The sequence below is a fragment of the Mandrillus leucophaeus genome, unplaced genomic scaffold (assembly GCF_000951045.1).
Source record: "Mandrillus leucophaeus isolate KB7577 unplaced genomic scaffold, Mleu.le_1.0 Scaffold499, whole genome shotgun sequence".
In the NCBI taxonomy this organism is placed as follows: domain Eukaryota; kingdom Metazoa; phylum Chordata; class Mammalia; order Primates; family Cercopithecidae; genus Mandrillus; species Mandrillus leucophaeus.
This window is the reverse complement of record NW_012105353.1, coordinates 1099575-1113068: the sequence shown is the minus strand read 5'-3', so window position 1 is coordinate 1113068 and position 13494 is coordinate 1099575. Positions and strand designations below refer to the sequence as shown.

The window sequence follows — 13494 nt, the reverse complement described above, 5'->3', positions numbered from 1 at the left end:
ATATGTATTTGTAAATATAAATACATATATATATATATATATTTATGGAGGAAAGGTCTCACTCTGTTGCCCAGGCTGGAGTGCAGTGGCACCATCACAGCTCACTGTAGACTCAACCTCCTGAGTTCAAGCAATCCTCCCACTTTAGCATCCTGAGTAGCTGGGACTATAGATGTGTACTACCGTGCCTGCATAATTTTTAAAAATTTTTTTGTAGAGATGTGGTCTTATTATATTGCCCAGGTTGGTCTCGAGCTCCTGGCCTCAAGTCATCCTTCCACCTTGGTCTTCTAAAGTGCTGAGATTACAGACAGGAGCCACTGCGCCCGGCTCTGTAATACATTTTTTGTTAAGTGAATATATCTAAAAGTGATGATGCTTTTCCTAAACTTATGTACAGTATTCTTTTTTTCTGAAAGATGCTAGCTCCTGTTTAAAGAGAAAGAAATTACTCTCCTCTGAAAGCCGCACTTGGCAGCAAGATTTCTGGCTGGTTAGAAGCAGCGTGAGCCCGGACGCTGCAGCTGCAGTGGCAATGCCTAGCTCCCAACGAGTGCTGCTTACAGTGACTACATGTCCATGCATTCAATCGTCCATCTAGCCATCCATTCACCTGGTCAGGTAAATGTTGGTGAAGATCTGGGTTCACACAGAACACAATACCCTTTCTCCAGAGGACCACTGACACAAAACTACTTGAATTAACATTCATACCTCCACTAATTTGGCAGAACAAAACAAGTTCATAAACCAATATACAGGTTGGCTGTTCAATGTAATTGCTTAGCAAAAAAACATAAAGTGCATTAAGTATCAAGGAACAATAAGCCTTTCTCTGATTTTTAAAAGTGTTTTTGTGTGGCAATCCACGGCATAATAGGTTACTTAGAATGTAAGACACGCATACTAAAGAGCTTGTACAGAGGCTGGGAAGGACGACAGGAGAGGCAAAATTGAACAAAATATAAGTACTGGCACCTCCCCCTCTTTTAAGGAACCATGGCATTCAACAAGTGTTTGTTAAATGAGCCACTACCATATGCTCGACACCGTAAGGCATGTGGAGATGACAAAACACACTCTTGATCTGCTTTAAATCTGGTGAAGAAGTCCGGGGGTGTTTGCATCCCAAGTAGCACAGCATGGGGCCCAGCACTAGGCTAAACACGGGTGGCAGGCATTTGGAGGAGAGAGCAATCAGGAGATCTAAGGGAAGGCTTCCAGAGGAGGGCATGCTAACAGGGGCTCTCAAATCTGAAGCATGAGCAGGCGCTTGAGAGGCAGCCAGGCAAGGAGGGGCGAGCACCGTCAACAACTTGGAAGAATCTAGAGCAATGGCTGTCACGGTGTGGATTCCATCACCACCACCACCACCACCACCAGCAGCAGCTTTTAAAAATGTAAATTCTCAGACCCACCCGAGACCTACTGAGTCAGCAACTGTGGGAATAGCACCCAGTGATCTGTTTTGAACAAGTTCTCCAGGTGATTCGGAGGCATGCTTGAGTTTGAGAACCACTGAGTAAGAGCAGGCACTGCCCTCCCTTAAACTGGCTAAGCAGGAATCTCAGGGCTTTCCTCCCCTACACCCTCCTGCAAACCAGTGTCTAGGGAGCTAGGCAGTCATAGGGTATATGGAGGGCTGGGGGCTGACCACCCTCTCCCAGGCTGCTCAGATGGTACGCACTGTTAAGAAAAACTACCTCTTCCACTGGCTTCACAAACCTCTCTCATGCATCTCCCTTCATGTCCTGGACTTCTAACTAACCACTGGATACTGGGAGACCCAGAGGCAGAAAAGAGATAAGCAGAGGAAGGAGGCAAATGGGATCTCTGTGAGCCCAGAAGTTTGGTGGTGATGACACGTTTCCCCCCAGGCTTGCAAAGCCTGTACCTATCCTATAACCAGAGAGTTGCAAGAAGCTCTAGAAGGCAAAGCAGCAGTTGGAATTCCACTTCTCTTCAATCAGATTGTTAGAAAGAGCAGCAGGAATATTTTGGAAATTGTTATTGAGCTAACGGAAATGTTTGTAGCCCCTGAGAGACTAATAGGATTTGCCAGGGCATGGCTTCAGGCTCTCCTTTGCGATGTGCAACCTTTGCTGCTCCACATCTTCCCCATTTGTATAGCTCATATTCTTTTTGGAAGCACTTTGGTTTACATAAGCTTTTTCTTCTGATATACTAGTTTCTGGGCTGAGCACACCACTGAAATGGTCCTTGCTAAGGTCATCAAGACTGTCAAGTGGCCCCAATATGCACGTGTGCAAAGAACCTTCTATTGTCAGTTCATAGGAGAGGGTGGAGCACGGAGAGTCCTCACCAACTCAACAGGGGGTGTCACACGGAGGCAGTTGTTGGATTGGACCTTGGGAGATGCCTGTAGAATGACACAGGTGAACCAGCTGCTACTCAAATAGGCTCACACGCACCTGAGATGACCACAGCTCTGTATCGACTGGGCAGCCAGCCTCCCACACACCCACGTTGTGACCTGCCTCTATATTTGAGCCTGGGAGTTGTGTTTTTGTTGTTGTCATTGTTATGAAAAGCAAATGAGCCATACTACAATACAGATGAATGTTGAAGACATCATGCTAAGTGAAATAAGCCAGTCATAAAAGGATGAATCCGCCGGGCACAGTGGCTCACACCTGTAATCCCAGCACTTTGGGAGGCCCAAGGCGGGCGAATCACCTGAGGTCGGGAGTTTGAGACTAGCCTGACCAACATGGAGAAACCTGGTCTCTACTAAAAATACAAAATTAGCCAGGCATGGTGGTGCGTGCCTGTAGTCCCAGCTACTTGGGAGGCTGGGGCAGGTGAATCCCTTGAACCCGGGAGGCGGAGGTTGCGGTGAGCTGAGATCACGCTATTGCACTCCAGCCTGGGCAACGAGAGTGAAACTCTGCGTCAAAAAAAATAAAAAATAAAAAAAGAAGATGAATCCTGTATGATTCCACTTACTGAGGTACCTGGAGTAGTCAAATCCATAGAGACAGAAAGTAGAATAGTGGCTGCCAGGGGCTGGGAGAGGAGGTAAATGAGGAGTCACTGTTTAAAGGGTACAGAATTTCAGATTTACAAGATGAAAAGAGTTCTGGAAATGGTTGTACAACAATGTGAACATACTTAATGCCACTGAACAGTGCACTTAAAATGGTTAGGATGATAATTTTTACAATGCGTGTATTTTACCACTAATTAAAATTTGTCTTTAAAAAAAGTAAATGAGCTATTTTTGTCTTACTGCAGTGTGCCTAATTCAATAGGCAATAATCAAAATAACAATGAAAATAATGTTGATTTCCATACTTGGGAATTATTTAGGTGCATTCCATTATCATCCTCTATTTACAGATGAAAAAAGTGAGGTGAGAGGATAGTATAGCCAAGCTCCTACTTCTCCCATGAATGAGGTGGGCTGAGATTCCAGCCCAGAGGTCTGTCTGACTCCAATGCAAGAGCTGTGAAGCCCATGCAACTTTCACCATGCCAACTTAGCTCATAAGAACAAAAATTCAGTGACTGTGTTGACATGCACACCTAAAGACCTCTGGGTCACTGGCCTGCCCTGGTGTGTTACACCAACACATGTAATACACATATATTTTAATATTATGGTAGAAAGTTCTGGCAATGAACTTATGGAGAGAATTCAACAGTTCCTTGCTCTGTGGTAGGTATCTCAGGTCTGGAACACACAATGTCCAACTCTGATTTCACGGAACACATGCATCCAGTGCGCTGGCGAATGAATTTTCATTCTGTCAAGCACATCTCGGAACACATGCCTGCATAAAGCACGTCCCCAGCCTTTGAGGGTCTTAGAGCTAGAGACATTCCCGGATCTGGGTTCCACAATAGGCTGTACAGTGAAGAGCACAGGGAGCCTGGGCTATGGAAAGAAGCCCTGCAGACCAGTGAGGGTCAGGGGTCGTAGCCACACATGAGATGTACATACTTGAGGCCAGCACAACATCCAGGGGGAAAAAGAGGGACACGCCACCTGCATTTCCAGGCTGAAGGGCAGTTGGCCTTGCTTCTAATGAGGCCCAGGAAAAACCCCTACGTGTCAGCAGGGCCTAAATGCTGGGTACCCAGTTCTCATCTGCTAATCCTGAAACCCACACGGCACCCCTCAACCTCACACTCACTTTTGCCCGAGTGCAGCAGCAAGGACAGAAGTGGCCGGTGTCTTCAGATAATTTTGCTGGAGGATGTAAGAGGGAAGCTTGAGCCCCACTTCTCTTCTCCTTTCCTCCCAAGGTCTGTGGCAGTCAGTTCCCCTCCTGTGTTCCTTCCAGAGCCGCCCCACACCCACCCCAGAGGTGAAAGCGCAGGAGTACCTGGTGTGTGTCAGCGGACCCACCGGTCGCTCTGGCCTTCTCGGGGGCAGTGCGCCAGGTCTGCTGAGAGAATTGGTCTTAGGCGGCCGAGGCTTTTTTGGTGGTATGGCAGGAACGGAGGGCTTCTGTAAATCCAGTTTTGGCTCTCTCTCTGGTCTTTCTTTAAATCATTGTTTAAAGAAAACAGACAGATCTAGTGTAAGTGACAGTACTTAGATGCAGATCACTCATTTCCTGCTTAAAAAAAAAAATCACCGATGCTGTTTCTGAAGGTGAATGTGGAAGGCCAAGAGCACCACTTATTCTTTGTCAGGTTAGAAGAAGTCCCACAGAGCTCACTGTTCCCTCCCTTGCACACCTTCACTCATGCTGGTCCTTCTGCCTGAAGCGCCCTTCTGGCCACTGCCCACCTTCAGCATACTCCAGTTCTTCCTTCGAAGCCTGGCTGAAACATGACACTGTCATGTTCCCTTCCCAACAGCTCAAAGGCAGACTTCCTTCCTTCCTTACCTGAGCATTACAGGGCAGCACTTTACAAACACGCTCAGACACTTTCTGGGTGTTTGCATGTTTGGCACGGCCTGTAGGCTGACAGCCCCTGAGGGGAGGGCCTAGGTCTGGTCAACTCCTCAGAGCCGTATGTGGTGCTGGCATGGAGTCAGGGCGCAGCAGAGGGCTGAGGGGTTTGGTCAGTGGCCCACAGGACCTGCTGGCTATGGCAAGGAAAGAGGCCTGACATGTCTCAGGGTGGCCTCTGAAAAGGGCCATGAGTCAATAAAAGGGAGAGCATTTCAGGGAACAATGAGTTCTGGATTCTTCTTGTGCACAGTTTGAACTTGGAAGGCAAACTAGGACTTCACAGGTATATGGTTTCTAAGGCTTTTTGGAGTCAGAGCTATTAGAATGAAGTTGAAGCCAGATCTGTTGGACGAACGGGGCAGTGGTCAGTGACAGCCTCATATTTTCTGTTCCCAACTAGCCTTGCTCCGTGCATGGTATAAAAAGCATACATCCACATTCTTCTTGATAAAGATGGAACTTTAGAGAGTTGCCCATTAGACTATAGGCAGGTTCCCTATGCTTACTTGTAAGATGGTACTCAGGACAACTTTTACTTGCAAACACAGACTCATGTTGTTTGGGTCCCCAGATGGTTGGCAAAAGGTTAAAAACACCCATCAGGGCTGGGTGCGGTGGCTTATATCTGTAATCCCAGAGCTTTGGGAGGGCAAGGTGGAAGGATCACTTGAGGCTAGGAGTTCGAGACCAGCCTGGGCAACAGTAAAACACCATCTCTACAAAAACTAGCCGGGCATGGTGGCACACACCTGTAGTCCCAGCTACTCAGGAGGCTGAGGCAGGAGGATTGCTTGAGCCCACAAGTTCGAGGCTGCAGTGAGCTACAATCGTACCACTGCACTCCAGGCTGGGTGACAGAGCAAGACCCTGTCTCTAAAAAAATAAAATAAAAATAAACCCATCAGGTATTATTGTGCTCATCCCCACAATGTGGGGAAATATGCTCCAATCAGGAATGCTGGGAACTCATATTATGGCACACAGGGGCCAGAGGAGGAAGGGCTCTGTTGAAATGCAAAGCAGGGGACATTTCTCCTATTGCAGCAGGACAGGAACTCCAGCAGCCTGCAGGATGAATGGAAAAGGCAGTTTGTGCTGACCCAACGGGGAGAACAAGTCTCCGGGTAGGGCTGATTCCCTGGCTTCCCTATTGCATCTGACCAGGGATTCTGCCTCCCTGACCCACTGTGGCATAGAACAAGGGATCATGAGAGGGGAAGGAACTAGCAATGTGGGGCCGCTTGGTCAGCCAACTAGGGTGGTTGTTCACATGTAGGCCTAGCCCATAGGTCAGCATGGACTAGTGCAGGAAGTGTCCCTATCACGGAGACTGGCTATTACCCAGAAACTAGCCATGTATCCTCCATGAAGACAGAGGGTGGTGTCTGGTTAATTCACACCACACACATTTTTTTTTTTTTTTTTTTTTTTTGAGACAGGGTCTCACTCTGTTGCTCAGGCTGGGGTACAGTGGCGTGATCACAGCTCACAGCAGTCTTGATCTCCAGACGCAAGCGATCCTTCCACCTCAGCCTCCCAAAGTAGTTGGGACTATGGACACAGGCCACCAGGCCTGGCTAATTTTTTTTTTTTTTTTTGGTAGAGACAGGGTCTTGCTATGTTGCCCAGGCTGGTCTTGAACTCCTGGGCTCAAGCAGTCCTCCCGCCTCAGCCTCCCAAAGTGCTGGGATTACAGGTGTGAGCCACTGTGCCCGGCTATACCAACGCTTTTATACAAAGAGTTATTCATATGGTATATATTCAATGGCTGTTTTTTCCATCAATCTGTGACACAGACCTAGCCTTCACAATGAGGTTCCACAAGTCAAGTTCTAACTGCTCACTGAGAAAGAAAGAGGTATAGCTTCTTAAGAGCTTGCAATGTTGGTACAATTTTTGGCAGGCTGACATGAAATACTAAATTTCACAATAAAATTTCACGAGACCACCAAGGAGCACCTCCAAATAATTACATTCATTAATTCAGCATTTCTCTTGTGACTTAAAAATAACTGCTTTTTAAAATGGAATTTGCTCAGCCTCCTGTTCATAATAACTTAGCACTTTTCCCATAAAAATGTGTGATCAATCAATCCTAGACACCTAATAAAATGAGTCCTTCTACAGTATGCAGATTTCTTTGGGAGAGACTCTCTAAATGGTAGGAGTTAAACACGTTCATAAACCTGACTGCAGGACACACATTAAGCTACTTCCCGGCCAGTGACACTCCTGACCACCTTCAGGAGACTCCGGGGACCAAGCTGCTTTTCCCAGTATTACCATGCCACCCTCCCCTCCTCCAGTATCCTTGACCAAGGACATTTGTCTGTAATAACGTTAACCAGAGTCAAGGGTCCATGAGTGACCAAAGAAAAGAGCTTTCATTTGTTTATTTCTCTGGATGTGAATTTCACTAAGCCAAATCCAACCATCAACAGTGAATGAGCACCTTGGGACACTAGGCATGAAGGACAGGCTAAGTGGAAACTGACAGATATATACCAGGCTCTAAAGGAACTTACACCTGACTTCAGGGTGCGGAGAGGGTGGCCGTGGTAGAGACATCAGGAAACAGCAGCGATGTGTTAATTGACTAGACTGGTAATTTTTCATATGATGAGAAATTCTGGTCCCACGAAGTACCACATAACCCTCCCCTACTTCCCTAGCAATAGGATTTGTAAAAGCAATCAAAACAAAACCATGATCACCATATTCCAAAGGAAAAGCAAATCCTGTGGGTATTCTGGACTAGCTGTGTAACAGACAGCTTCAGCTCTTGCTGTTCTAGAAGTGCCAATGAAGAATTGATTTCATACCTTTTTCTTCTGTTCTGTTTGGAAGCATTTCTGGTCTTTCAGGAGGTATCTTTTTAATTTCATGTTTTCTCTCAGTGGTGCCTAGGAGGGAAAGGGTAATAGTGATCAGAAAATGTTTTCTCCATTCAATTATTAGACACACCAGCATTTAAATCTTTACCAGGTAGAGCAAAGTCAATAAGTTTTTTTCCCCTGAGTTGGGTGTTAGCATTACCTGGCAAACACGAGCTGTTTAGAAACAGAGCAGAAGTCATTTCCGGCCTATGTCGTTAAGCTCACCTGCCTATGTATCCTTAATTTATAAGAACACCACTAATAATATTTTCTGATATTTAAGCCTGATTTCCTTAGGCATCAATATAGTCATAGGAAATCACTGGGTGGGGGTGGAGCATGTGTATAAATAAATGTCAATTATCAAACTTTACAAATAAGGGGCCACTGAATGTTGTGTTCTACCAATAAAAGGGGGTTTCATAGGAATCTGGATCCCATTTTGTAGCCATTTTAAAATAGGGCCTGGAATTATCTGATACTCCTCCCAGTAAGAGGTGAAGTCTACAGTCCCTTGCCAGGAATGTGGGTGGGCTTGTGACTGCTTCGACCAGTGGCAGGAATGATACCATGTAACTTCCAAAGCTGAGTCATAAAAGTCCCTGTAGTTTATGCTTTATTTGCTGGAATACTGAACCTCCATGTAAGAAGTCAACTACCCTGGAGAGGCCACATATAGATGCTCTAGCCTACAGCCCCAGCTAAGCCCAGCCTTCCAGGCACCCTTGCCAAGGGGAGCCAGACATGTGAGGGAAACATTCATCCTCGAAGTGGATCCTCCAGCTTCAGCTAGTTCAGTACTTCCAGCTGAGGTCCCAGATATGATGGAGCAGAGACAAGCCATCCCAGCCATGGCCTGTTCTTGACCCACAGAATCCATGAACATAAGAAGGTTGTTGTTTTATGCCACCAAATTTGGGGTCCTTCAAGTATTACATTTTTTCAAATGTACCACTTAGCATTTAGTCTTTACCCACATGGACTGCAGCTGCTCCCTTTCCTGGGGTTTTCTCATTGGCGCCAGTGGCCTCAGGCATGTAAAAGCACTTGAGAAATAGCTAAAGCACAAACCAGTCAAAAGTACTCCTCTTATGTACGGACTGGGTTGAGTTCTTAACAAACTCTTTACACGACCAGTTCCAAAGATGGGTGCTTGGTACTAGAAATCTCAATTACACAACCTCAGAGGACAAAAGAAGTTAAAAAAATATCCACCAAACACACCCTTTACTTAATTCCTCTTAATGACTCACTACAAATTAATCACTGCATCGCATTTCTGTCAGTTTCATATCTGATTTTTTTTTTTTTTTTGGTAAAATAATCAAACACGAGGAAAGCTGATGATGGAGAAAATATGAATATCTATCTCCCCATTACAAAGGAGTTCCCAATATCATTCAGGCAGGATAAATGAGCAGTAATCTATGAAGATTAAATGCCATCTTGCTTTGCCTCACAGAGACCCATCATAAACTTTGGTAAAATTGTTTTAAAAGGGTAAGAATTTGCCTACCATGCTACAATCTACTCACCTAACAATAATGAAGTCAGTATCATTCCTAGAGACACAGAAAGAACTGACAATCCTACTATACTGAAGAATCCAATCTTAGCTACATTCTAGACTGCCTGAGCCTTGGACTCCTCAACTAATCTCCATGGTCTCTGATCAATTACCAAGGCCTACAGGGAAAGGGGTCTTCAGAGAAAAGCAAATAAATAGCTTGCTTCAATTTCAGCACAATAAAATATATGGCCAGAACCACTAGGTGGCAAAATGAAACTGCTCAATGCAAACAAGGATGGGGGCGGAGCAAAAGATGTAATTAACATCCCATTTCAGGACTTAATCTCTATAATTCTCAACTATGCCAAAGGGAATGGGAAAGGAATTTGGGGTCAAGCTTTTCCTCCTAACTTGGTGGGCCAAAAGAACTTAAAAATCACTTCTTACTAAGTTTATAAATAAACCAATCTGGAAATTTATTGATAATTTAACTGTTATAGAAATATCATAATTGTGAATGTGTAGAACTAAAAATACCCCTTCTCTTCTATTTTAGTTGTTAATTTTTTAAAATGCTACTTAACTAATTATTCATGGAGGAATTTTTCCCTATAATTAATTTTAACTATTATAAAGAGGAGTTCTACTGGGAAATATGAAATATCTTTTTATATATGAGAATCCAGTGTGAAACGAGTTACCAAATGTTCGACATCAATTCTTCCTCTATTATTCAACCTGAATATCTGAACTACACAGAAAAAAAAGTGAATCAGACTCTTCAAAATTAAAAAAGAATCATGAGGAAAAGTATTGCTAGAAAAACATCTTTTTGTTGAAGCGTAAGTGAAGTCAGTACAGATTTTGGTTAACCGCACGGGACAGACATTGAAAATTCAGCAACACTGTACATGCACAACAATGCTATGACCCGTGGGAAACAATCTTCCCTAAGCTGACCTTCAACTGGACACAGGTGAAACAGGGCAATTAAGTTCTTTTCTCCTCAAAAGCTGTTTACTTAAAAAACCCAAACTTGTTTTTTCTTTAAATTCTTTCTGATCATTCTCTTTGGGAGCCTAGATTTTTACACTATATCAGGGTCACATTTTAATGGTATGTTTATCTTTTAGGAAAAACAGAAGTATCTTTAAAACCTGCCTGCTGAGATCAAATCGTAACTTCCCAAGTTGTCAATCTATGGCCCTTGAACCAGGAATCCTGAACTCTACACTGAGGATGATTTGAATATATGCAAAAAGAAAGATGCACATTTTATTTGATGGAACCGAAAGGTACATTACCTGCCCCTTGTTTGATGACAGGAGCGGATGGAGGCGGTGGCTTCTTGGGTCTCTGAAAAATTAATAAAAAGTATACCACATGAGACTGTTGGCAAGCCTGTCCTCTCACAGAAGGACCACAGACATTGTTTTCTAAGTGCAGTTTGGACAATTTAGAGAACCTCTCCAAAAAAATTGAGCAATTCTCTCTCCAGGGACGTCAGTTTTTGGCACCTCTAAATAAACACTACAATAAATCCAGTCGGCAAAACAAAACTCCAATCGACAAATGAAACGCCATTTCCCCCTTTCTAAATTTGTAACAGCCTTCTGGAAAAGCACGGCTCAGCAAAAATGGCCTGAAACCAGCAAGCACAATGGTACTCCTACGCTGAAGCTGCATTTGCAATTAAGATTTAATCTGCTGAATAACCATGCAATTCAAAAAGAGTCACTGTAAAGATTCAAAATCGAATCTGCTCTGGATGTAGGACTTTCAACAAAATGCAGGCTGAGGGCCCACTGCAGCCACATCAGGTTGCAAGCCTTTTGCCCCTTTCTATGCTGAGGCTGGCAGGCCATTTGTTAGACATCCCACAGACTCATTGTACACGTGATAAACTGGAACAGAGAGGGATTTTTTTGTTGTTGTTTTTGTTTGTTTGTTTTTGCTTCTTTTTTGTTTTTTGTTTTTTGCATATCAGCCGTGATTTGTTTTTCTCACACGCTGTCACTCTGTAGGTGATGGAGGCAGCAGTGCAATCAATGGCATTCATCCCTGAACTGGTTCCAGAGTAGCCAGCATTTTCTTGCCACCCAGGATTGACTGTGGGAGAGAGATGATCAGACTGGACTTGGCAAATTATTACATGGCCAAAGAATCCAGCCAGGGCACTGTTCTCAGACAGCTGTGTTAGGGGGAAGAGGGACCGAGGGCAAGGGGAGAACTATCTCAACATCAAAATCATTAAGGAAGGAAGGAAGGATGAGAACGGGGGAGGGTTTGAGCAGAAGATCCACATCCCTGCTGACACTTCTCATCCTCTCTGGGCATCATATACTTGTGATTTTTAAAAAGCTCCACGAAGTCTCTTCTGCTCTCTGAAAATGTACTACTGTGACATTACCATTACCAAGGGGACCAGCCAAAGCACCCACCCATCACCAGCCCTGACCCATCAGTGCCTGATGCAGCACTGCAACATGGAAAGAAATGGTTTTAAATAAAACCCAGAGAATATTACATCCACAGGGAACTTTCTCAGGGGGCATCATAGCATGTAGGCTCTGGATTCAATCACATATCAGCTTTGTTTTTTACCAGCTAGGTGATTCAAGCCAAGTTATTCCATTAGGTGCAGGCTAGGGGTGGGGGAGTTCAGAACTTTACTGGCATTATAAATCCTGGCTCTTTCCACTGTTACCCACAGATGTGGGGCAAGTGACCTCACCAAACTGAACCTTCTCATCTATAAATGATAATATGACCTCCCTCTTAGGAGAAGTTAAATTCATAAGCAGAAGTAAGTACTGACTTGTTTAACCTGCATGACAGTGATATGATACCCATTTTGCAGATGAAATAATTGAGGCTTTGAGAGATGAAGTCATTTCTTGAGGTAACCAGGCTACTAAAAGGGGTTGGGGGCATGGCTAGGCATCAGGCCCAGGGCTGCCTGACCCACAGGCGTGCTGTTGGCCACCGTGAGATCCATCCTGCCAGAAAATGTCCACAAGACAAACCATCACACAGTCATGAAACTACACACAAGGAGTTTATAAAAACACAGGGAACTGTATTGTGTTAAAGCTGAAAAAAAGGATATCAAATTGCAGCTATAGTATGAGCTCGACTAGGCTGCAACATACACAGAAAGAAAAAGAGGAAAGAAATTTAAAGCAGTGATCTCTGATTCTGGGTGCATATGTGTGTGCATGTATGTGTGTGTGTGTGTGTGTGTCATTCTTAATGTTTTTCTGTATTGTCTCTACGAGTGCAGAGAAATATACTTTATTAAAATAAAGAAAGCTGCTCTAAGAGCCACCTGCCCTTACACACAGGTGCTCTGTGGGATGGATGTGTTTCTGCCTCATGGTCTCACATTATTCTTTCCCCTTTTGCCTGCCCCTTCTTGCTCTCCACTAACTCTTTTTCTTCCTTCCTTCTCTGTCACTGTGTTAATTAGAGTGGGGACAGATGTGTGTTTACCTAACAAAAGTATCAGTGAAGTTCTGCCAGTTAACCTTCCTTTACCTCAGAATCAGAGTACAGGCATACCTGAGATACTGCAAACTCAATTTTAGACCACTGCAATAAAGCGAGTCACAAGAATTTTTTGGTTTCCTGGTGCATATAAAAGTTATGTTTATGCTTTACTGTAGTTTATTCAGTGTGCGATAACATGTCTAAAAAAGCAATGTACGTACCTTAATTTAAAAATACTTCACTGCTAGAAAAAACTAACGATCATCTGAGCCTTCAGCGAGTTGTAAACTTTTTGCTGGGGGAGAGTCTTGCCTCAATGTTGACAGCAGCTGACTGATCAGGGTGGTGGTGGCTGAAGGTTGGGGTGACTGTAGCAATTCCTTAAAATAAGACAACAACGAAGTTTGCCGTATCAATTGACTTCCTTTTGTGAAAAATTTTTCTATATCATGTGATGCTATTTGATAGCATTTTACCCAGAGTAGAACATCTTTCAATACTGGAGTCAATCCTCTCAAATTCTGCCACTGCTTTATCAACTAAGCATATGTAAGATTCTAAATCCTTTGTTGTCATTTCAACAATGTTCACAGCATCTTCACCAGGAGTAGATTCCATCTCAAGAAATCACTTTCTTTGCTCATCCATAAGAAGTAACTCTTCATTTATTCAAGGTTGACCATGAGATTGC

General features: G+C 44.0%; 1 protein-coding gene across 4 annotated transcripts in view; it reads right to left on the bottom strand.

Annotated features, from left to right (window-relative positions):
- The window catches only part of SH3KBP1 (SH3-domain kinase binding protein 1), a 308903-nt gene that overhangs the window by 57336 nt on the left and 238073 nt on the right, over positions 1–13494 (bottom strand). For all 4 annotated transcript variants that reach the window (XM_011995794.1, XM_011995795.1, XM_011995796.1 and 1 more), the window contains 3 exons: positions 10619–10670; positions 7751–7831; positions 4350–4509 (listed from right to left, as the gene is read on the bottom strand). In XM_011995794.1, coding sequence (XP_011851184.1) covers positions 4350–4509; positions 7751–7831; positions 10619–10670 — 293 coding nt within the window. The remainder of the gene's footprint in view (positions 1–4349; positions 4510–7750; positions 7832–10618; positions 10671–13494) is intronic.